Source organism: Hemitrygon akajei, chromosome 13 (genome assembly GCF_048418815.1).
Source record: "Hemitrygon akajei chromosome 13, sHemAka1.3, whole genome shotgun sequence".
In the NCBI taxonomy this organism is placed as follows: domain Eukaryota; kingdom Metazoa; phylum Chordata; class Chondrichthyes; order Myliobatiformes; family Dasyatidae; genus Hemitrygon; species Hemitrygon akajei.
Window position 1 is genome coordinate 27276677 of NC_133136.1, and position 25761 is coordinate 27302437.

The 25761-nt window shown below is 37.3% G+C and overlaps 1 protein-coding gene across 4 annotated transcripts in view; it reads right to left on the reverse strand.

Moving 5' to 3' along the window:
- LOC140737724 (probable E3 ubiquitin-protein ligase HERC1) overlaps positions 1 to 25761 on the reverse strand; it is a 273953-nt gene that overhangs the window by 116049 nt on the left and 132143 nt on the right. For 3 of the 4 annotated variants that reach the window (XM_073064302.1, XM_073064299.1, XM_073064303.1), the window contains 11 exons: positions 22795 to 23034; positions 21888 to 21971; positions 18381 to 18913; positions 16276 to 17036; positions 12866 to 13079; positions 10617 to 10774; positions 9757 to 9861; positions 7091 to 7304; positions 3838 to 3965; positions 2875 to 3107; positions 1410 to 1675 (listed from right to left, as the gene is read on the reverse strand). In XM_073064302.1, coding sequence (XP_072920403.1) covers positions 1410 to 1675; positions 2875 to 3107; positions 3838 to 3965; positions 7091 to 7304; positions 9757 to 9861; positions 10617 to 10774; positions 12866 to 13079; positions 16276 to 17036; positions 18381 to 18913; positions 21888 to 21971; positions 22795 to 23034 — 2936 coding nt within the window. The remainder of the gene's footprint in view (positions 1 to 1409; positions 1676 to 2874; positions 3108 to 3837; positions 3966 to 7090; positions 7305 to 9756; positions 9862 to 10616; positions 10775 to 12865; positions 13080 to 16275; positions 17037 to 18380; positions 18914 to 21887; positions 21972 to 22794; positions 23035 to 25761) is intronic. The other variant, XM_073064301.1, reaches the window with a different exon arrangement.

The window sequence follows — 25761 nt, forward strand, 5'->3', positions numbered from 1 at the left end:
CTCACCACTCTCTGAGTAAAAAACTTACCCGACATCTCTTCTGTACCTACTCCCCAGCACCTTGAACCTGTGTCCTCTCGTGGCAACCATTTCATCCCTGGGAAAAAGCCTCTGACCATCCACACGATCAATACCTGTCATCATCTTGTACACCTTTATCAGGTCACCCCTCATCCTCCTTCGCTCCAAGGAGAAAAGGGCCAAGTTCACTCGACCTATTGTCATAAGGCATGCTCACCAATCCAGGAATCATCCTTGTAAATCTCCTCTGCACCCTGTCTATGACTTCCACATTCTTCCTATAGTGAGGCAACCAGAACTGAGCACAGTACTCTAAGTGGGGTCTGACCAGGGTCCTATATAGCTGCAACATTATCTCTCGGCTCCTAAATTCAATTCCATGATTGATGAAGGCCAATACACCATATGTCTTCTTAACCACAGAGTCAACCTGTGCAGCTGCTTTGAGTGTCCTACGGACTCGGACCCCAAGATCCCTCTGATCCTCGACACTGTCAAGAGTCTTATCATTAATATTATATTCGGCCATCATATTTGATCTAACAAAATGAACCAATTCACACTTATCTGGGTTGAACTCCATCTGCCACTTCTCAGCCCATATGTCCCGCTGTAACCTTTGCCAGCCCTCCACACTATCCACAACACCTCCAACCTTTGTGTCATCAGCAAACGTACTAACCCATCCTCCACTTCCTCATCCAGGTCATTTATAAAAATCATGAAGAGTAAGGGTCCCAGAACAGATCCCTGAGGCACTCCACTGGCAACCAACCTCCATGCAGAATATGACCTGTCTACAACCACTCTTTGACTTCCGTGGGCAAGCCAGTTCTGGATCCACAGAGCAACATCCCCTTGGATCCCATGTCTCTGTACTTACTCAATAAGCCTTGCATGGGGTACCTTATCAAATGCCTTGCTGTACCCTTTACATACAGAATATCAATTACATATTTAACTAACACTTGTTCAAGCAGACTACATTCTTTGTTGCAAAAAGACTTTATTTTGTCACTTTGAAACCTACAGCACTTTCTCAAGTGCTCAAAGTAAACTCATTAGTAACGAACAGATTCAATGAATTATTTATTCTGATAACAACATCAGACAAAGTTGCTGATCAGTCACCTAAAGATAACAATTTTTAAAATATAAAAATAGTCACACTTTATTCTAGTATTTTGCAACTTATAAAGATCTCTACAAAATATTAAAAGTTAATTCAAGAACTCATTTTTCATTTCTGATGTTTTTAATCAATTATGACAATAATACTGACTTCCATAAGGTTTAGAATGCTGTCTTTTATGCCCCATGTTAACTGGGTTAAACAATTTAAAGAACTCGAAAAAAAATTAGAATCGTTTTTTTAAAATAATACTCACCGACTTGATTTGGTTTGCTTGTGTCTTGGTTTCTCAGCCAAGTATTTTCCATGGCAACTGTTGCACATCAGATAGTATGGGCTCCCTGTGCCACACTCTCCCCCAAACCAACCATCAACGTAGTCTCCATTACTTCGGTATCCCATGTGGCCTGCACTCTCTCCACAACCAGGGTGATGCTGTTTCATGTGATTGTTGAATTGCATTGTACGAGTATCACACAGTTCACAAATCACAACTTCCTCTGCCTCTGAGTTATCCTGGCACTAATTGAATGCACAAAGCAACATGAACTTCTTTAAAATAAAATAAAGAAATTCTACAAAAATGTTTTAATGTATTCCATTTTTGTGTAGAAATTTCAATACAAATTTACACTTAATTTAGGAAATATTACTAATAAAATGCCTCCAAACAATTCCAGTCACTTTATACAGAAATAACACAGTAATTTAAAAAAAAACATGGAATAAACATCCACATAACTTAATGGTATTTTACTGTTTTTTGTTTTATAAGAAGACACCAAACAGAAAACTTTAAGAGATCATTAATTAGTTTGGTCATAGTTTTTAATAATGATAGTGAAGAAATCCACTGTGCAGTGTCAATGAAAGCTAGCTAGCACTGCTAAAATAACACTTACCACATGTGGGCACTATACATAAGCAGCCACGACAATGAAGGGTAATGCAGATTGACTGTAATCTTTCCCTGGCCAATATTTATATTTTCCGGTAAGGACCAGTTAACTCAACAGTTGAACAATAGAGCTGTGGACATTCTGATCTGCTGAATTGCTAGGTAATAAGTTAGGCGATATCTTATAGCCAATAATGAACACCACATGTTCATGGGAACTCTTGACAGCATACTATTTAAACACTACTCTGCATTGCAGTAAATTACATTTCTCTGAACCACAGAAAAATGACTTTGAGCTGCTAATAAGTAAGATTCAGTAGACAGCTTCCTAATTGGAGAAATTGTTGCTTGATCTGCCAATGTGGACATTCTTTCAACGAGAAAGGGAAAGAAACAACAGTCAGCCTGGAAAATGCATTTTTTAAAATATAAATCTGACTCTCACAATGAAAGTCAAGAGAAATAAGAAACAGGTCAAAAAAGAAAATATGATGTTTAAGATAAAAGTCTAAGAGGAAAAATAAGGCTAGATTCTGTAATTAATTAATCTAATTCTGTAATCCAAACGAAGAAGGAAGACAAAGGATCACCAATAAAGAGCTGCAATACAGTAGATCCTTCTTAGATAAACTTCATATAACCAGCACTTGGAATTACCCGTCCTTTTCATGTACAAAACAAAAAACACGATTTTCCTTTTTTTAATTGCATGGATAGCAGTAAAGATGTTCTTTAAGTGTAACAATGGATACAGATATCCTGACTAGTTATTTGAAAGGAACGAGAATTAAACTACATAATAAAAGTATTGTAATTTTACCATGTTCGGCCAATCCATCATCTCAGATAACCAAATGCCTTGTGCTTCATTTTCAGTACCACATTCAGATGGAAACATATCATCAACAGAACCTTCAGATAGTGGATCCTCTGAAAAACAGAGCTCCAACTCTCCATCCAGATTGCGATCAGACATCGCATCAGTTTCCTGCCATCTTGCACTTTCAGGCTCCCTTCGTAGTGATGACCGTGCCATTGGAGGAGATCTGGATCCTTTATAAGACATAAATATTTGATACATTTGCTTATCAAGAATTTTATATGTCAGTCATTGTAGGATTAATTATTTATATATATATATATATATATATATAAAATTTAATTCCCCAAACATCAACCAACCATATTGGAACAGAACATTAATGCACAACCAATTGATATTTTGTCTGAAAAAACTTGTGCAGAAATTAATTTACTTCTTAGAATCCTAGTCAAAGTATCGATGAAATTTGGTACCTATGTAGAGAACTGGTGCAACTCTTGGAAAGATTGCTTCCTCATAACATTTTTTATGTTCTTTGTAAATTCCTCCCTAAATCCATTGCCTCAAGTTCTTTACTTCTTATTTAACATTTTCATTAAATTAACATCTTTATGTTTATTCTCTTCCTAACCCTAACCCTAATTCTCTTCCTCATTTATGTTTGTGTTTCTGCGGACCACCATAGGATATTCCCTTCAGAGAGGTAGTTCTATTTGCTCTATTAGACAGAACTTCAATCTAATCATCCAGTCTATAGTTAAAAACCAAATTCCAGGATGAAAATTTTTGATCAAAACCATGAATTTCTGCCTTTAAAGTGATTATCTACTATTACTCAACTTGTTGCGTCGTAGGCAGTCTTTGAACTTTTGAAATTAGATACACAGACTTCCAATTATAATGACAAAAACAACAGTAGAATCACAAGTTACACTACTTGCTTTGATAACCAAATCTTACCAGCTCTCATGAAAGTGGGTCGCTGTCCTTGGCTTGCTCTGTGTCTTCGAGCTGGTGGAGGCCTATTTCTAGTCAGATGCACATCAATAAAGTTTCCCCTTTCTATCTGATCCAAACCATCAGTATTTCTGTTTGTAGATGATAGGGAGTTAAATGTGAAGAGAGCCAGGTTTGAAACATAACGTCAATAAATAAACTTTGTTACATTAAAGCAGCAACTTCTGTATTGGTATAAACGATTAGTAACTTTTGTAGCCTTCAAATTTCTCTAATTTGGAAAGTTTACTTAAGAAAAATGATTTAAAGATCATATGAAGAAAGGACAATTGGCTCTTAATTGCAAAGGGTTAACTTGCAGGTTGAGTCGGTGGTAAGGAAGGCAAATGCAATGTTAGCATTCATTTTGAGGGAACTAGAATACAAAGGCATGGATGAAATGCTAAGGTTTTATAAGGCATTGGTCAGACCACACTTGGAACATTGTGAACAGTTTTGGGCCCCTTAGCTAAGAAAAGATGTGTGGCAATAGAATAATCACAGCAGTGAAAGGTTAACATACAAGGAGCATTTGATGGTTCTGGGCCTGTACTTGCTGGTGTTTCAAAGACTGAAAGGGGATCTCATCGAATATTGGAAGGCAGAGGTTGACAGGTTCTTGATTATTTAGGATGTCCAAGGTTACAGGGGAAAGGCAGGAGAATGAGGTTGAGAGGGACAATAAATCAGCCATGATGGAATGGTGGAACACACCTCATGATTTGAATGGTTTAATTCTGCTTCTCTCTTATGGTCTTATAGTCTATGTCTCCAAAAAAAAATCACAGAAGTGTATGACACAGAAAGCCATTATCCGTATTTATGTCTAAGCTGGTATATGATACTATTCCAAATTACTGAAGTTCAATGCTGGTTACCTTGCTTAAAATTATTCAAGTATTAAAAGGCAAACATTTCAGTTACATTCCTGTACTTTGTTGAATTTACTTCATTTATCTACTTAACACCTATATGATGCTCCCAAAACCTCCAGTTGGCTTACATTTCCTTATTTCTTCCTCACAATTATCTCCTTTATATCTGGAACCCTGTTTGCTAAACACTGTTTCTAACTAAAGCTGATTGCACTTTGGTATAGTGACTAATAAAATCTAAACTGAAGAAGGTCTCAGCCCAAAACATCGACTGTTTATTCATTTCCACAGATGCTGCCTGAACTGCTGAGTTCCTCCAGCATTTTGTGTGGGTTGCACTAGCATCTGCATAATCTCATGTTTAAAATCTAAACCAATTGTTTTTGCAAAGTTTTAGTCTGACAGTGTAAATGTGTTTTACTCTTTTATACATTCCTACATTTTTAAAAACTTAACTTTGTTCACAATGTGGACGCTACTGATGTGCTGATCACTACTCACAAACCTTTGTGTTCCACATGTTGGACATCTATGTCATCTTTTTTGATCCCATCTATGCAACTTTAAATATGTGTCATGTGATTCCCTAATTGCAAAGCCTATCAACTTCCTTTGTAAATTTTAAACTAACTATTTTGTCTCTAATGTTGGCATTTTTTTTTGCTATCAATTTGAATGGCATGATAACATAGCAGTTAGCAGCGGTGCTCTCCAATCGGGGTTCAATTCCCTGTAACTGTGTGGGTTTCCTCCCACATTCCATACGAGTTAAGGTTAGTAAGTTGTGAATATACTACGCTGGCTTTGTAAGCATGGCAACTCTTGCAGGCTGCTCAGCACAATCCTCGCTGATTTGATGCAAACGCATGAGCCAAATAAAGTTAATTTAAAATTTTTTTAAATACACCTAATCATCACATCAAAGTATATTTGACATAAACAGAAGTTAATCACAAAAGTGGCTAAATATGTTGATTTACTAATATGTTTTTGCATAAAGAAATCGAAATGTGATCATTTGGAAAGAAACTTTTATTTTAAACTTTAAGTAAATAATTTTCCAGAGGATAAACAGAAATAGCTTAGTGACAACTAATTGTTTGATTGCTGTTTTACAATCCAGTGTGCATCACTGCAGAAGGCCTGCAATTCACACAGTAAAGTTTTTGCCATTGATTTAGTTTTAAAAAAAGACTAAGTGTATATGTTTATTAAGATTTTTTAATATTCTAGTCCACTTAGGTATAAATTATAAGGTGTCAGATTCTAAAGGACATCCCTACTTCAGTTTTACTCTCCTACCCTTTAGAACATTTTTCCAGGCATTTGTCATTTACAAGTTATATTGCTTTTGCATTTTTTCTTACAGGGTAATTCATGCAGTAACATTTTAAAAAGAATTAACCCAAATATTTCAGTATTCTTGTTGGCAGTTGAATTTCCTCTGGGAACAGCGCTTCTCCCTATAGATGCTGCCTGGCCTGCTGTGTTCCACCAGCATTTTGTGTGTGTTGTTGTGGTAAAAAGGATTGATGGTTTAGTTTACTAACGTAACTCAAGTTTTTCTTATACATTTTTCTTTATTCCTTTACCTTTGCTTGCAACCTAAACTGTTTTAACTGTTAATTTCAAATTGTTAAATGGAAAGTTTTATTTTATTATAATAAAATGAGGAAGAGAAAACTGGAAGTTCATGAGCCAGTCCTCATGGGGGTGGGGGGGGGGGGGTCAGAGCTGGAGAGGGTCATGACATATGTAAGAGATGATCAACCCAACTCTGATGATATTCTGTAATGGTCAATAAACCAATTGTTTGGAATCAAATGACCTTTCCTTGAGTCTCAGGGCTGGGTGTGTCTACAGTCATGCTACCCACCACCTTGGCACTCCTTCTCTGCTACCTGTCCCACACCCTTCCCGTGGTGCTCCACCCATGCCTTTCCCAATATTCTTTGCTCCCACCAGATTTACAAACTAGTTCTCCAATCCACCTAGACAAATACAGTACTGTGCACAAGCCCTAGGCACTCTTAGGCACCACATATGTGCCTAAGACTTTTGCACAGTAATGTTTGTCTTATTATTTTTTTCTTCTTTTGTATTTGCAGAATTTGGTGTCTTTTACATGCTGTTTGTCCATCCTGTTGGGTGCGGTCTTTCAGTGATTCTAATGTGGTTCTTGGATTTATTGAGTATGCCCACAAGAAAATGAATCTCAGGGTTATATATGGTGACATGCATGTACTTTGATAGTAAATTTACTTCGAATTTTGAACAATATTTGAACAAATGGCTGGGGCTGATATTTGCTCAAGTACCAACTTTTAAACATTGATGCTTACCCTTCAACTACATCTTCCCTGTTGACAGTGTCAGGAGACTCGGGCGTAGTTAATTCATTGTGCACTATAACCTCAGACTCCACAGGTGCGTTCAAATCATTGCCAGTATTTGCTGAGGAATAGACAATTACTTCTTGTTCTTCTGCTAGTGGATGTTCTAGCATCCAGCTGGCTAATTGCTCAATTGATTGTGGGTCTGCATCTCCAGAAACTCCTGTAGAAAAAGGAATCAACAAAGATCACTTAAATCTATGCACACTGGTTAAAAAGGCCCACTATTAGCACAGATAGTGAGTCAGATGAATAGCATACATGTCTGAATCTTCTTTTTACTGCATTCATATTTCCAGTCTAGTAAAAAATAAGCTTACTGGAATTTCTGGCCTGACTGTTAAGAACTTATGAACCATCTAGCCTTGATACAAAAATTAAAATCAGAGGATTGGGGAAGTGGAGTCATTAGGCTAGGTTGATGTATATGCCCACCTCGCCTTTGTTGCCTCACCAGATGTCTGTGACTTGGTGGGGTTCCTTAATTCCTCCGTGAACTTGTGTCCCACTGATCCATTATAGAGTAGTCTGGTGCTTTGTATCCCCACTATCCTACATGATTCAGTGCCTGCCAAATGGTGACATGTCTTTATTCTGTACTTGCATCTGCACTTCCAAGTACACCGCTGATAGATATGATCATCTCTACTTTTCTCTTCTTTCCTTCAACCTCTGTATTCTATTCAGCACTACATTCAACCCCATTCCCACCCTGGAGATACAAGAGACTGTAGATTCTGGGGAACAGAGCAAAACAAAAACTGCTGGAAGAACCCAGCTCTGGTACTCAGGCTGCAACTCTCAGCCAATATTACAAATTTCTCCAGTAGTTTGCTCATCACTCCATCACTTCGAGGGATGAGAGGGGCATGGTAGGGATCAGCAAGAGAAGTAATTGTTGCAGTTTGAGAATATTAGCTCAGTTCACTGGATTTCAGAATAGCCAAGACATCTCCCTCATCCTGGAATATATTTAATGACACATTTCCTTAGGCAGAAGTTCCCAAACCTTCACTCTGATAGAAGAAATTCTTCCATATATTTGTCTTTTGTCTCAAGGCTATGCCTTCTAGTTCTAATTTCCTGAAACATTTCATTTATTTTAGAAACAATTCCATTGCAGAACACAAGAAAAAAAAACAAGCTCTGCACTGACCTTACCTGAATTCTAACCTTTTCCTCGGCCAATATAGGCCAAATGACATTATTCTAACTTTTTTATACTTTTGATCCTAAACAGAGCTATCTACAAATGTACCCCTTTCTTTCCTCATAATCCACCTTCTGGCACCTGCCTGTTTCTCTTTTCCACATTAATTTCACTGAAATCTCATTCATGTTTTGAGTCCCAAAATAAACAAATGTTTTGCTGGTTCTTTTGTCCTCTAACCTGCTTAATTTTATTCAAAACTCTACTGTCAGTCAGAATCCAGCTCTGTGAAGTGCATTCATGACCCGTCATACTTACTGACTCCTCTGTGTCAATACCAAAAATAAAAGCTCTCTTTCTCATGTTTAAATAAACTCAGACCATAGAACAGTACTGCACAATACAAGCCCTTCAACCCAGGATGTCATGCCGACCTTTTAAACTATTCTAAGATCAACCTGGACTGGCCGGTGGTGTAATGACATCAGCACTGGACTTCAAGGTGAGTGGTCCCGAGTTTGAATCCGGCTGGGTCCCAACCTGGGCAGCAGAGTGTGTGTGTGTGTGTGGAAGAAAGGCCTAGCAATCTACTTCCATATCTTGCCACGAACTCCATATGGACAACTACACTATTCATAGGGTCGACACTCAACAACAACAAGATTAACCTAACCCTTCTCTCTCACATAGACCTTGATTTTTCTTTCATTGATGTCAAGAGTCGCTTAAATGTTCCTAATGTATCGGCCTCTACCTTACCCCTGGCAGCATCTTCCATGCAACTATCACTCACTGGGAAAAAAAAACTTAACTCTAACTTTTGTGCTTCCATAACCTTATTTTTCTCAAATAACATACAGACCAACATAATCTCTGTTCATTTGATCTTTCTCTTTTGTACAGTATATCCCTTCTTTTGTTCCTCCACCATTGACAGTTATAGTTTTACCTTTTTAGACCCCAAGTCTGGAAATTCCCTTTCAGTCTTTTTAACCATCACTTAAAATCAACCCTTTTTACTAAATTCTTATTCTTTGTTCCTCAATTCATTTTCCTTTAGCAAATCTTTTTATACTGAAATGAGATAAATAAATGTCATACCATCCTTGAGGAACATATATACTAAACTTCAGTATGAAAACCTGACAACACTATGTAGAAATATAGCTACACAAGATATAATGCATATTGATATATCTATCCTTTTTCATCAACTGCGAGTGGAGAATACCAATAGAAGTTTTTACTGCCGTACTGCTAGCACTGTTTTTCTGGGATTAAACAATATTTGAAATTTATAGTTATGTCAAAAATAATGCATAATAAAACGTGATCAATATAAGGGTGAAGAATTACTGAATATGCAAGAATAATAAATGCACATTACTTTAGGAGGTTTATTTCCCACCAATACAAATGTGTAAAATCATTAATAGTATCACCATCTCAAACTGATTGGCTGTACCTGAAGCATCAACTGCTTTGCAAATGTGCCTCAAGGAAAAACCCATTTCTAGCAAAGGAACAGCAACAGGGGGTGGATGCTCAGGAAGATCACTTCTAGAATCTACTAAAGTGAAGGAGAAATTATAGATTAGAATTAAAACTCAATTAAAGTTTTGTCACTTATAACTGAAGATGTCCAAGGCCCTGACAAAAAATTGTGAATGTTCCTTATACAGCTTGCTCAAAAATCTTATTGTATTTTATTTCCAAAGTGAAGTTGAAATGATAGTAGAGCTAGTCAGGCTCAGGTAATAAATTGCCTGCATTCTTGGGTTTTGTATTATTGTGATTTTACTAAATATCTTGGTAAAATAATCCCTTAGGCCAGGGAAAACTAGCCACTCTACCATTGACTGCCCATAGCTTAATTACATTGATTTAAAATTTTTAGAGATATGACTGCAACGCAAACTATGATCTGAGGAATGGCTGAGTCATTGGATACTTAAGTCAGAAGCAAACAATTGCAAGGCCTGTGACCTGAGATCAACATGAAAAGGAAAGTTAAAGAATAAAGACTCACTAATTAGTAGAAAATAACTAAGGTGGATTAAAAGTAATGCATGATGCAATGTTACTGATTTCCACATTTTCACATTATCACCTTTGCCCAAGTCAATTTTATTCCTGTTAGTCAGGTAATCTCTACTTATTGCCAGTATAAATCAATTCAAGAGACAACACAACTGTTTTAAGAAATGAGGAGAAAGGAAAATACACAGAAAAGTATACTGCATATTCAGAGATACCAAAATATATCAAAATGAAAGCATGATAGGAGACATACAACTACTTTTTAATATGACTGTTGTCACTTACCAGGGGAACTGCACTGTCCGTTAGAAACAGAAGGAAATGAAAAATAATTCCTTTGCTCCCCATCATCTGAAATAGCAGGTACCAGATTCAATCCAGGAAGTAACAAAGGATTGTTAATGAATCCAGAGAGTGAAGGAAATCTGACTACAACCATTTGTCTATATAAAAAACAAATCAAAAATAATTCAGGTTTAATATACAAACACATAGAACATACAGGCACTTAGAAGTTTTGCGTAAGCTTAAATTTTCTTGACTTTTCCATTAAAAGGACAGAGGACTTGAAGTTGCCAAAAATTTAAAGATAGTCTAACATGGTGTGTGCTCATGCAGCATATTGATTGATACACAGTGGATTCTGATTAATTGGGCTACTGGTTAATCGAGACAACCACTATTTTGGGACAACTCTTAAAGAACAAAAACTTAATTGAGATAATAGCCTGGATTCCCTTTGTTTATTTGGGACACAATGCCACTTAATTGGGGCAGGAGACTTGTCAAACAATGTCTAACTGTGGCACTATACTGTACTAGGAACAAATAGTTTTTAAATAGTGCTAGCTGCATATGTTTCTGTTCAAAAAGCAGTGATTTTGTGACTGATAGTTGGTGAGAAATAAGCAGTAAGACAATTCGGAACTGACTTGCTTACTGCGGTTTCAACCGTTCAGGCTTGGAGATGCCAGAAACAGCCAGAAGTGAAAATGAAATGATTCCACTACTTCAACAGGTTAAGAACTACAAAAAATTTGAAGATATCAACAATCATCTTGAATGTTACAATCCAGATGAAGATTTAGAGGATGCAATCGTCAAAAAGCATTGTATGAAGGCAATCCATCATCTGCACTAAGTGTCTGCGCTGGTTTTGTTAATTACTGCTAATGAAAAGAATATAGCAGCGTACAGTCAATGAATTACTTCGTCGATAACTATTAGGAACTAATACACAGCTTTATAAAACTGCAGAGGTATTGGTAGGATTCTAGTTTGTTAGGTATTTATTTTAAATACATAAATCACTACTTAAAAGGTAGTTTGTCTTTTTAAAAAAATACCTTTTTAACTATTTCCAGGAAACTTCAGCTAACTGGGACAGCTGCTGAAATGGGCCAAAATGTACTGGTCCAGATGTGTCTCAATTAACCAGAATCTACTGTATACTTTTTCTAACATTCAATTATGGAGTCAATTTTATAAACCAACACCCATGCACTATTGCAATGCTCTAAAGTAGATGACTGGAGGCTGTTAGGTCAGCTCTAATATTACTGTTATTCTGATTTTCCTCCCTAAGGAATTCAGAACATCAAAAAGGCAATTACGGCAACTACTTTCCTCTCTATAACTCAAAGCTAAATTTGTTGAAAACCAAATTGTCTAATTATCAGAATAGATTAATCAAAATATGAATTATACTGAATTGAACTCTGAGATTTTTAAAAATGGTCATTGTGCAATCTCATTTTCAAAAGCATTTCTAATTACTGAAAACTGAGGCCCCTATCACCACTGCAACTCAGTACTGGTCAATGATATCAAGTTATCACTGTTAATGAATCTGCTGACACCTTATATAAAATACAAAACTTAAACCATTTAAAAATAAATTTAGACAGTAATATAAAGCTATTGTTTTGCACTATTGCCTCTGACCTCATAGACCTACGGGAAAATGTTGAAACTAAAACCAAGCTGACAATTTGGGAAGTTAATAGGTTACAAATGAGGATGAACCATACTGGAAGTAAAAAACACAAGAGATTCTGCAGATGCTGGAAACCCAAAATACATATAAAATGCTGGAGGAGTTCAGCTGCTCAGGCAGCATCTATGGAGAGGAATAAAGAGCCAAAATTTTGGGCCATTAAAGGAATCCTGATGAAGGGCATTGGCCTGAAGCATCAGCTCTTTATTCCTCCCCACGGATGTTGCCTGACCTGCCGAGTTTCTCCAGTATTTTGTGTGTGTCAGAAATAAACTAGGCTATTAGTGTGCCCTCAGTTAAAGCACAATTCAGTTGCATGTTCCAAAACACACATTTTTTTATTAAGGAATCACGTAGACATTCTGAATTTTATCAGCAGTATTCACAGCTATGGTAATACTTAAGTTTAGAAATGGGTCTGCAATCTTAAAAATAAATCAATAGGATCCTTTAAGTGACACACTAAACAGGCTAAATGTTTTCTATTGATCAGTATAAGATTCACAGTATAAAATGCATTACCAATGCTTTTACTCACTGTAAGACATTGACAGGCAAGTAAGGATTAAAATTTTCCAATCCATTTGAAGAAGCTAAAGAACCCAAATTAGTGGCTGAAGAAGAATTTGAAGCTGACAATGAGTTGGGAATGCCTGTAGTTTCCTCAGAGGAGTGACTGTACAATGAAACTGTGCTAGATGAAATTGATGCCGTTTGAGAGTGAAGTTTTGAATTTTCTGTCGATGGTGCATCTGAAGTTAGAATTTCAAAAGAAAACATTTGAATCAGTACTTCAGTTAAGCAAATGATGCATATAGTTTTACACATTAAAGTACAAAAAATTAAGTTGACTAATTGGCTTCAAATCTCTAGTAGTAGATAATCCTTATGAAACATTCGCTGCTGTTAATTTTATGTATGCCCCCTATTAGACTATAACATCTTATACCAAAGTCTTCTAACAAGTTTAGTGTCTCCTTTGCCAAAACACGTTCTGTAAATTAACGTAAGGCTGTCTCACAAAATTATGAAATATGGTGTGATCTAGCCATTTTCTTTACAATAGGTTTTTAATGAGCCTCTTAGACAGGTACATGGAGGTTAGAAAAATAGAGGGCTATGCACTAGGTAAATTCTAGGCAGTTTCTAGAGTAGGTTACATGGTCAACATAAAATGGTGGGCTGAAGGGCCTGTAATGTGTTGTAGATTTCTATGTTCTATGTTTTTCAGTATATTGTAATGCATAGAAAAAAATCTCCACTTAATTTTCAGTAACATCACCATAATTAGAAATATCATTGAATTGTCCATCTCTTTTTTAACATTATGACTCAATAGTGTAACTTAAGATTAATTTTGCCAGAGAGAAGCTTTTTTTTTTAAATAGAGTGAATCTGAAAATCAAGAAACTGTTGGTGTTGGAAGTATGAAACAAAAACAAAACATTAAGCTACCTATTCTACTGCCACCAGGTGTACTTGACAATTAAAAAAAATTAATAGGCAACCTGTATACCTTTGGGACTTGGAAGAAAAGCACCACAATTATAAGGGAATCATACACGTTCACACAGAAGGCATCAGAGGTCAGGGTGGTTGCAGTTTGGGACATGGTGGCTCAGGAGGCTCAGGAGGCAGGTATTCTCAACAATTGAAAGCCTTGCTGATTCACGGGCTGGTAGATGGGATTAGGACAGATGAGCAAACGATTGTCAGCATGGATGCAAACAACTTGCACGGAATGTACAGAGTACACTGCACTGCAACAATGGAGCATGGTAGTTCGCAGGGCACCCCAAACCTCTGCTCTACAAACTAGTAAATTACAGTTGGCCCTCCTTATCTGCGGGGGATTGGTCCTGGACCTTCCGCGGATGCTCAAGTCCCTTATATAAAATGGCGTAGTATATGCATATAACCTACGCACATCCTCCCGTATACTTTAAATCATCTCTAGATTACTTATAATACCTAATACAACGTAAATGCTATGTCAATAGTTGTTATATTGTATTGTTTAGGGAATAATGATAAGAAAAAAAGTCTGTACATGTTCAGTACAGACGCAACCATCGTAGCTCTTCTGGGAACACAGATGCCGCTTCGGCATCAGTCAATCTTGATTCCCCAGTGATCTTTAAATTCTTGAGGCTGTAGCACTTTACATAGCTAGCCAGCCATACCTTACTAGCTTTGAACTCCTTCCTCTCACTCACAACACAAGTAGTGAACGAACGAGCCGCGAAGCAAACAATGCTCAAACAACAAATAATACTTTTAATCATCTCTAGGTTACAGTACTTATAATACCTAATACAATGGAAATGCTATGTAAGTAGTTGTGACACTGTATTGTTTAGGAAATAAGGATGCTTTGGAGGAGGCTCAATAATATTAAAGTCAGGATCTGTGGAGATTGAGGGCTGAGGACCACTTTGGCAAGCGACATGCCACTTTTCAAAAGATCTAAGATTTCTACTTTTTTGGCGAGAGGTAGCACTTTACGCTTCCTCTTAGCCTTGAGGAATTGCTTTGACCACTTGATTGCTTCTTAGGAGCCATTTTTTCACAGAAACAAAGTAGCAACCGAACGAGTTGCGAGGTGAACAATGCTCAAACAACAAGTGCTGGAGAGAGAACTTCCGGATTTTCCCGATCCACGGTTGGTTGAATCCATGCATGCAGAACCCCCTATCAGGATAAGGAGAGCCGACTGTATGTGTTCTTTATGGAATTGTGATAAATACTATCTGGGTCACTTACAATGCTGCTATAAGGCTATTAAAAGATGATAAAGTGATTTCTAGTCTGGGAAACATTCCCATACACCAGTTCAATGACAGGATAAATATAAGTTTTATGTTTTTGATCAGTAATATCCAAAATATAAAGTTAAGCTGAAATAGCCAAATAGACTACCATTAAAGGCTTGCATTTATACTGTGCCGTTTATGACTTCAGGATGTCACAAAAACTTTTAACTGCTAATTAAGTATTTCCAAAACAGTTAATGCTGAAATGATTACCAACACGAACATGGCAAGCTTCCACAAGCAGTAACATAAAATTGATTACTTACCCTTTTTTAGTAGTGTTAGATGAAAAATAAATATCTTATACAGGAAGAATTTCCCTATTCTTTGCTGAAACAGTGCCACAGGATTGTTTATCCTGAACTTAAAAGGGCAGAAGGGATTTTAGTTTAATATCACATGTAAAATAAAAGCACCACCAGCACTCCAAGAGTGCCCTGAAGTATCAACCTTCATGTTGTACTGTCTTTTGTGTATGAATTCAACTTAAGAAACTTCTGAGATGTGAACTGTGACCAAACATGCATTATTATTATACAAAAGACTGAGCTTTGATAATATAAGGTCTACTGTAACTTTGGATGTTGTTAACCTAAAAATATACTTTGTTAGTGTACACATATTAAAAAAACACACTTAATGGTATAAAGCAACCCACACAAAATGCTGGAGGAACTCAGCAGGCCAGGCAGTATCTATGGAAATGAATAAACAGTCGACATTTCGGGCTGAGCCCCTTCGTCAGGACTGGAAAGGAAGGGGAAAGATGCCAGAATAAAAAAGCTGAGGAGGGGAGAGGAAGGAGGATAGCTAGAAGGTGATAGCTGAAGCCAGGTGGGCAGGAAAGCTAAAGGGCTGGAGAGGAAGGAATCTGATAGGAGAGGAGAGTGGACCATTGGAGGAAAGGAAGGAGGAGGTGATAAGCCAGTTCATGAGCTCCTGGAAGTCAGACTACTTACTCCTTCTGCCCCTTATGCAATGTAGAAAGCATGAATGCATTTAGGAAAGGCACTTGGAACTAAGTAAACAAGATGACCACAATAACAGTCTATTAGAAAATTAGAAAATCATAAAGAAAATGCCACATCAGGAACTGGGTACTGCATGGAGATAACTCTGGTTAAATCTTTCTTACCTTTACCCTCTTTGGTTCCATAATCTTCCACCAAAGAATCCAATGCAGATTTGAATACCATGATATGGGCACGCTCGAGATCAGCTAGTGAAACTACCCGCTTAATTGGACATGGCCGCACTGCCCACTTCACCATGCACCTCATTATATATTGGAGCACCATTCTAATTTCAGCATTCTCTGCAGAGCCAGCAGTGGCTTTAGCATTATCTGAAGTACATGAGCTGTTTGCAGTGATTTTGGGAATAAGAAGCAAGTCCGCATACTTGCTGTAACTCAGTATAACACTGAGTGTTTTCATGGCCCCAACAGACAAGTATGAAAGTTGCACAGCTCGCAGTTCAGTTAAGAATAATTCATATTTTTGTACAGTTCTATCATATGACTTTGGGGAAGTTTCACTTAATTCAGTACTCCCTTTTGTAGCACAATCTTTTTGAGCCTCGTTTTCTTCATTATGATCCTGTAAATTTTTAGAAAGAACATTCAAAGATTCTTGATTTTGTATGCTAGAGGGATCTTTGTGGTCATCAGCAACCATAAATTTTGCAATTTCTTCATCCAGTGATTTTTCCAGTTCTTTCTTGACAGTTTTCTCAGGTGGGTCTTTATTTTGTGTCATCTTATTGTACACTTCAGGCTCTTCTCGTACTCCAGTCAAGTAGGTCAGGTCTAATAACATGGATGGCTTCAGACCATGGAATCTTGTCATGTCGAAGCAATAAGACTTGCAGGGTTCCAGCGAGGACAGCAATGCATCACTTGGAGAGCCAGAAATCAGAAAACTTTGTTAGCATATGTTACAGTACAATGAAGAAATGAGAATAAAAACTTGACCTCAAAATCTGCCGCGTTATGACAACATTTTGTCTGCTTGCACTGCACTTTTTCTGTAACTGCAACACTTTATTCTGCACTCTGCTTTACCTCAATACTCATTTGTAATTAATTGCTCTGTATAAACAGTAAGCAAGACAAGTTTTTCACTGTACGTTGATGCACGTGACAATAACAACTTTACCAATTTAAAAGCAAAAAGTTAAAATTAAGAAAAATGGAGGGAGGAAAATAGATAATTACCAAACAGAGTGGAAAAAATGGATACAGATAGAACAGCTGAAAATTACATAGAAGCACCATTCATAATGCTCATCAGTCTAACACTTTCCATCTTTTGCCTCACAATATTTAATGAAAAAATCATGGTATCAAAGGCTCTGCTTACCACATCCTCTCTGTTTAAAAACCAATGGGCAAATTCCACCTCTTGTTCATTTACTGTTTAAATGCAATAGCATGATGAAGGATGGAATTTTCACCCTATGAGTTGTAGATACTACTTCATGCTCCAAAAATTTTTGAGAAAAACCTCTTTGCATCACAAACCCTTTAATCCTTTTACCAATGACTTTAGACGTGTCCCCACTAACTATTCTTCTGTTCACCATGTTAATTTTATAAGCTGCAATTAAATCTCCTCTTAAACTAAATTTTTCCTAAATCAAAAAGCAGTTTTTCAAGCAATCTTGTAATTAACACTTCCAGCCCTGTGAGATGACCCTCATAAGATTACTGCTAAAAGCAAACACTTAAATATTGCATACAACTTCTCTTGTCCAAAAACTTTACACAATGTTATTTTTACTGAAATGGAAAGGAACATCAGATTATTTTCCTTTGAACTTTGAATATTTGATTATTTTCCTTCCTGAGATTATGACAATTCCTGTTTCTATGTGGGATCTGGAGAACAGTGAAGAATGAAAGCAATAAAAGGAGAACCTGCTGGCTAGGCACAAGTGATTCAGACAGATGACTACTGTTGGAACTAATTTATTCTGTTTCCCTCTTCACAGCATTTTCTGAATTTATTTCCAAATGAATGTGGAACAATGTGCATAAATATTTACCTTTAAAGTTCCCTCCAGTTCCCTCAGATGCCACAATCTGACATCAATTAATCCATCCCTTCCACATCCCACTGAGGCTCTACCTTTTCAGGACAGACAGTGGAACCAAGAGGCCACCTCCTTGATGTATCTGGGGTTATAGAATACATTCCAAATCCAGAAACATTCATTTTTAAATTGATATGACATTTATACCTGATGCCAATTTCCACATCTTCCCATTGTAGTCTTGCAAAGGTGCCTCCTGCTTTTGTAATTCCCAAAAGGGTTGCTTTGCGACCTGAAGGCCTGTGCAAGCATTGACCACCAACTCGAAGGCCACCATCTATTCCACCAACAACTGCCAGAACAGGCCAGACTTCTCGGCACAGCATTTGGAGTTGTAGTTCAGCTAAGTCTGTGATGCACTGGAACTTATCTTCATCCTTTAATAGGTTGTCCTCTTGCCCGTTCAACTTTTTTTCCTCAAGGGTGCTTTTCTTCGTGGAATATTTACTCAGAACTTTATTCAGTTTCAATATTTTTGCTTCTTTCATAATGGAACCAATCATCTCTAGCCTACAAAGCATATAGTGGTTAACTGCAGGCATCCAATTGTCATTGCAATGGAGTTTTCGGATCAACTGTATAGTTGCCTCTGACAAGGCAGTCATAAAAGGACTGCAAAATGGTTCACCAGGTAGGAGGTCCTGAGGCATTCCACGCATTTGCATGTCACAAAGTGCTACCTGAAAGAAATGGAAAATATCAGGACTTTGTAAAAAAAAAAAAATCCTTTAAAATGATTGCACTCATGACAGTGGGTAAATCCAAAAGCCTATATACCTGGACTGTGAACTAAGTACAGGATGAAGATTATAATCCTAGAAATTCAACCGTGTTAAAGCTAATGATTTTTAGAGATCAGTGTGACTGAAAATTCACTTGGAGAGAAACATAATTACAATCTCTAGTTAAATTCACTTCTCTCTATCAACTTGATCAAGTACTTCCAGAAATTAAGCTGGGTAAATGGGGTTAGTGTAAATAAGGAAAAAAGATAGGCACTGACACAGTGAGCTGAAAAAACAGTTTCTGTGCTGTCCAACTCCATTACTCTTTTCACATACTTGCACGCCTGAATTAATTTCTGCAACAGTCACATACTAGATGACACTATTTCTCTTGTGGACTGTCATGGAGGAAACTTATCAAGTTGGTGAAGTGGCATTTCGTGGACAACTTCATGTTATTAACATAGCACTGAATTGGACTATAAGGCAGATCTCAAATAATTTTAGATCCATCTTCCCCTCCAGAACAACTTATAACCAACCCACCCATTCAACCCACCATTCTCCCTCTAAGCTGATACTCTGCCCCCAAACCTTACAGGCCAAGATTCCTTTTCATCACTTGTTTTCCAACCAATGATGACTTCTCAGCAACCTGAACTACCCTCAATTACTTACCTAATAGCTACTTGTCCTTCTACAGACCACAGATTTCCCCAATAAGCAGATCAGATGCATACCCAAATCTCCTTGGAAACCACCCTCCCTGACCCATCAGATTCCCTGGACATTTACTATGCTTGTCAACACAATCCAAGACAAAGATTGGACTGAAGTTTATAAATTCTCTCACTGTATTAACCCTTAGTCCTAGATGGAACTTCAATTATGAAAATGTACAACACTGTCTCATAAATACCTACTATCACCAATAATTCACCGAATTTCTAAGCCATAATCCTTAAAGCAAAATGTTGAAAATTCCACTGGATGTAAAGTGCAATTTAGCATGTTTATTATTTCGAATAATTAAGACTTAATCTTCAGAATTACATAACACACTGAAATATGCAAACACTATGTTGATACCTAAGCAAGGCCACAGAACTGTTTTAAGTTTCACAGATGCAACATTTATGGACCAGAGTATAAACAATGATAACTTGTCATGAATAGCTAAAAACATAGATTTATATAAGTTAAAATTTCCATTATGAAAATCTCTAGAATTTGTGCTGGACTACTAAATTACAAACAAATAATAAGAAAAAGCATTGTGAATGCTGGGAATTTGAAACAAAAAATATAGTGGAAATACATAGAAGGTCAGACTGTGCGGTACTAAACAAAACTAAGGTATCAAATTCATGGAAGATACAAGCTTGTGGCTTAATCTGGGAAGGAAAGGAGTTAATAAGAAGAGCAAGATGATCTCAAGTTTAATGACAAGAAATCAGTGATTCTTCCATACTTATTATTGTTGGATTTCTGGGGGGGGGGGGGGGGAAGAGTGGAAATAATAAGAGAAAGCTGTACAAGATAGCTTTCTGGAGCAGGGAAGTAGCAGCTGGGAATATTTATTAGGTTTGTTTGAGAAGAGCAAGGTCTAATAGAGCTTTATGGATTCCTGTCAGGCTAGCAGGTTATTCATAATAATCAGTGGTCTACATCTCTTATAACGTTTGATTAGAGGTGAGCTATTAATTAGTGTGAGTTACCAGACAGTGAGGGTAATGTTTTTAAATGGGACTGTGCATGAAAGATGAAGCCCATTTTCTGCAGACATGACATAGCAGATGAAAATTCAAAGATTCACCAGCTTAAGTATTGAAATTGGAACTGGAAGTGAATTTTGGTAGAAAGAGGAAGTGAGACCGGAGAGGAATGAGGTTCGAGAACATTTTAAGGTTTAAGTTGTTACATGGTGCAGTGGTTGAATGAGGAAAACACTGCTGGAAGTTTGGAGGATATAATTTTCTCACTGTAATTGTCTGGGTTGTGGATATTAGTTTTATTTGTTAATTGAAACATACAACAAAATGTATCGTTTGTGTCAACGCCCATCAGTCCGAGTATGTGCCGGGGGGGGGGGGGGGGAATGCTTGTAAGTGTCATCATGCTTTCGGTGCCAATATAGCATGCCCACAACTTACGAACCCTAACCTAAATGTTGTTGGGAGTATGGGAAGAAAGTGGAGGACCACAGCAAATCCACATGGTTAAGGGGGGGGGGGGGGAACATACAAACTCCTTACAATTATGATTTTGACTTTAAAAGAATAGGTTGAAACCAGGTAAGGTGCTTGGAAAAGAGTAAAGTGTCAGAGCAGCAGGAAAGCACTGCTAGTGATGACACATGGTACTGCAAGTATCATAACAATCTCAAAAGGCAGTCCAAAAGTTCCAGCAACACTAGCACAGTCTATGTGGAATTTTGATGTTTTTTTTTCCATATGCATGGTTACTTTGGTTTTCTCCCACATCCCAGGGACATGTTGGTGGCAGGTTAATTTGGCTTTTGTAAATAAAGCCTAGCTTTGTTAGCAATATTATTATTTGCACAGTGAGAGAACAGGTTGTGAAGGAATAAGATTGCTCTGAACTGCAATAAACTCAATACACCTGATGGCTTCTTCTATGTCATAAGCAAAATGAAACGATAACCAGATTTGCAGGTATGTACCACACTATTGCTGCAAAGGTTTGAGCAGAGCAAGTTTGGAATGCATAGCCATTTGTGAAGCCTACAGTTTTGGGGAAAATGTCATCACCCACCATTAATGCTTCTGTTAAGGCCACAATATGTGCACACTCATCCACAATAACATTATGGATTTGGACCTTTGGAATATCTCAAGTCTGTTAAGCTATTGCTTAAGGCATTGTTTATATTTCTGAAAATACTTGAATATATGAAATAGATAATTACCTTTTCTCCAGGATTACTGCTATAAAACATCACACAAGGATACAGCTCAGTTGCATCAACATCTTCAAAAGCTAATTTTGGTTCCTTAGGCAAATAAGAAAACAATCACCTTTACTAACAATAGCAGGCATACCTCAAAAATCAACAAGGGCACAACATACAACTGTTTCCCCATCAGTTTTCAATGCAATAAATCCAAATTAAAGTCATATTTGCATTTTTGCTAATAAAAGTAATAAAATTTTCAGGTTAATTTATCTCCGAGCTGTGGGAAAGGTGAGGAGAGACAGACATGAACTGCATCAAAAACGCTGGAAAAATGAATAAAGTTTGTGGTGAACTCATGATTGTACCTTCCTCAGACCAGGTAATTGGATTGGCATTCCCATCATCAAGAGAAGGTGTTTCAGGCATTAGTCATGAAGAGAGAGCATTTTAGAATTGTGAAGTCTAAACAACCATTAAATGCATAGTGTGCAGAAACAGATTGCTTGATTGCATACAGAATCAACAAATATTGATTACAAATTACAAATCTAGTAATCGTAATGTTATCATTTGGCCCAATAATGTGATAATGAATCAAACATTATTGTGTCAATCACTTACATCTAATGAAATTAGCATGTGAAGCTTCAATTAAAACATATATAATACCATTTTTATGGACTAAAAATTCTGTAACATGAAATCACAAAACATATATTGTATTTCAACCTAAAAATACATTATTTCAATCATTAGTTACATGAAGAGCATTTTAAACAAAACTTTGTTCTCGTGCTCAGATTTTGCAATATACTGTCATCACATTTATGCATCAGTAGAAAAATGCTACATGAAGAAACATATATAATAGCAGTTTCATTGTTAGACGTATTAAGCAATCTCTCAACGTATACCTTACCTCATCATTCTTTCCAAATGAAATTGTTCTTGCTTCCACATCCAGGACACAAGTTATACAATCTCCTTGTGTGTAGCTAGGTAGAGTGCAGCCTTGCTCCCCGTTGTGGTAGAGATTCCCACTATAAGCTCTGTAGAGCCACATATCTGATGTTGTACGATGATTGAAATCTCTGACCGGCCACCGTGAGACTCCAACACATGTACCTTCATTACCTTTATTTTCCCTGGTTATGTAAAACTGCACACAAATTAATGAAAACAGAATGTAGACTTCTATGGGAGTGGTTTACTGACATCTCAACAATTCTACTATTAAACAGTATTAATCAAGAACATCCATCTTATAATAGTAATCGAGGGGCTATAAAAAGTATTCATCCCCGCTATGGAGGTTTCATGTTTTATTGTTTTACAACATTAAATCACAGTGGATTTAATTTGCTTTTTTTGGCACAGATCAACAAAAGAAAACAACTCTTTCATGTCAAAGTGAAAACAGATCTCTACAAAGTGATCTTAAATTAATTACAAGTATAAAACACAAAATAATTGATTGCAGAAGTATTCACCTTCTTCAAGACAAGATTTAGTTGATGCACTTTTGGTAGCAAACACAGCCATGAGTCTGTGTGGATAGGTCTCTATCAGCTCTGCACATCTGGACACTGCAATTTTCCCCCATTCTTCTTTACAAAACTGCTCAAGCTCTGTCAAATTGCTTGGGGATTGTGAGTGAACAGCCCTTTTCAATTCCAGCCACAAATTCCCAACTGGATTGAGTTCTGGACTTTGACTTGGCCACTGCAGGACATTAACTTTGTTGGTTTTAAACCATTCCTGTGTAGCTTTGGCTTTATGCTTGAGATCATTGTCTTGCTGGAAAACAAATCCTCTCCAAGTCACAGTTCTCTTGCAGACTACATCAGGTTTTCCTCCACATTTCCCTGTATTTCGCTGTATTCATTTTACCCTCTACATTCACAAGCTTTCCAGGGCCTGCTGCAGTGAAGCATCCCTGCAGCTTGATGCAACTACCACCATGCTTCACAGTAGGGATGGTGTGTTTTTGATGATGTACAGTGTTTGGCTTATGCCAAACATTGCACTTTGTCTGATGGCCAAAAAGCTCAATTTTGGTTTCATCTAACCATAGGACCTTCTCCCAGCTGACTTCAGAGTCTCCCACATGCCTTCTGACAAACTCTACCCTAGACTTCATGTGAGTTTTTTTTCCAACAGTGGCTTTCTCTTTGCTACTCTCCCATAAAGCTGTGACTGAAGCACCAGGGCAGCAGTTATTGTATGTGCAGTCTCTCCCATCTCAGCCACTGAAGCTTGTAACTTCTCCAGAGTTGTCATAGGTCTCTTGGTATCCTCCCTCACTAGTCACCTTCTTGCACAGTCACTCAGTTTTTGAGGATGGCCTGCTCTCAGCAGATTTACAGCTGTGCCATATTCTTTCCGTTTCTTGATAATTGCCTTAATTGTAATCCAAGGGATATCCAGTGTCTTGGACATTTTCTTGTATCCTTCTCCTGACTTGTGCTTTTCAATAACCTTTTCGCGGAGTTGCTTGGAGTGTTCTTTTGTCTTCATGGTGCAGTTTTTGCCAGGATACTGACTCACCAGCAGTTGGACCTTCCAGATACAGGTGTATTTTTACTACAATCAATTGAAACACCTCGACTGCACACAGTGATCTCCATTTAACTAATTATGTACTTCTAAATTGATGTGTCATATTAAAAAGTGTGAATACTTATGGAATTAATTAATTTGTGTTTTATATTTGTAACTAATTTAGATCACTTTGTAGAGATCCTTTTTCACTTTGACACGAATGAGCCTTTTTCCATTGATCAATGTCAAAAAAGCCAAAATAAATTCACTGTGATTCAATGTTGTAAAACAATAAAACATGAATACTTCAGGGGTGGTGGGGGTGAGGGGTAAATAACTTTTATAGTTACAGTAGCTTGGACAAATCATATTGGCTATTGAGTTATGGCTGTGACAACATAACAACCTTTAATATCTATCCTTAAACACTTGAGAAGCATTCAGAAACATTCCTAAAACATAGGTGGCTTTTATTCCTTGTTTATAAGGCTTTAGAACAGACCTTGTCTATGATAAGATGAAACCTTGGTCTCACTATCAACCTCATTATGGCCCTTGTACCTTATTCTTCACCCGTACTGCACTCTCTCTGTAACAGCAACTTTAACACTATATTCTACAATTTACCACCTCACTGTACTTATGATTTGGAGTGATCTGCAAGATTAGCATGCAAATCAAAATTCTTCACTGCATCTTGATACATGTGACAAAAATAAACCAGTTACCAATTAGCAATATGGCAGCAACGTGTTAGGAAAGGAACTCAAAAATCTTGACTGCTGTTATAGGTGGGCAAACTGAGGGCTGTCATAAGGTTTTCAGCTGCTTTATTTGTGGAGTTTGTTTTGTACAGGCCAAGTTACTCTATTACATTATGTGAGGTAGAAGCTCACTATTTCAAATACTGACCTCATTTTTTCCACGTTTTTAAATCAGGAAAGTGCAAAATACAAGTTCAGAATTTTTTCATATGACCATAGACCATAAAATATATGAGCAGAATTAAGCCACTTGGCCCATTGAGTCTGTGCCACAAATCCTTCGTGGTTGATTTATTATCCCCCTCAACCCCATTCTCCTGCCTTCTCCTGCAACTTTGATGCCATGTCCAACCAAGAACCTATCAACCTCCACTTTAATGACTTGGTCTCCAGTTGTCTGTGGCAATAATTCCCATAGATTCAACACCCTCTGGCTAAACCACCACACCTCTGTTCTAAATGGGCACCCTTCTATTCTGAGGCCGTCCCTTCTGGTCTTAGATTCACCTACTGTAAGAAACATCCTCTCCACATCTACTCTATCTAGGCCTTCCAATATTCGATAGGTTTTAATGAGATTC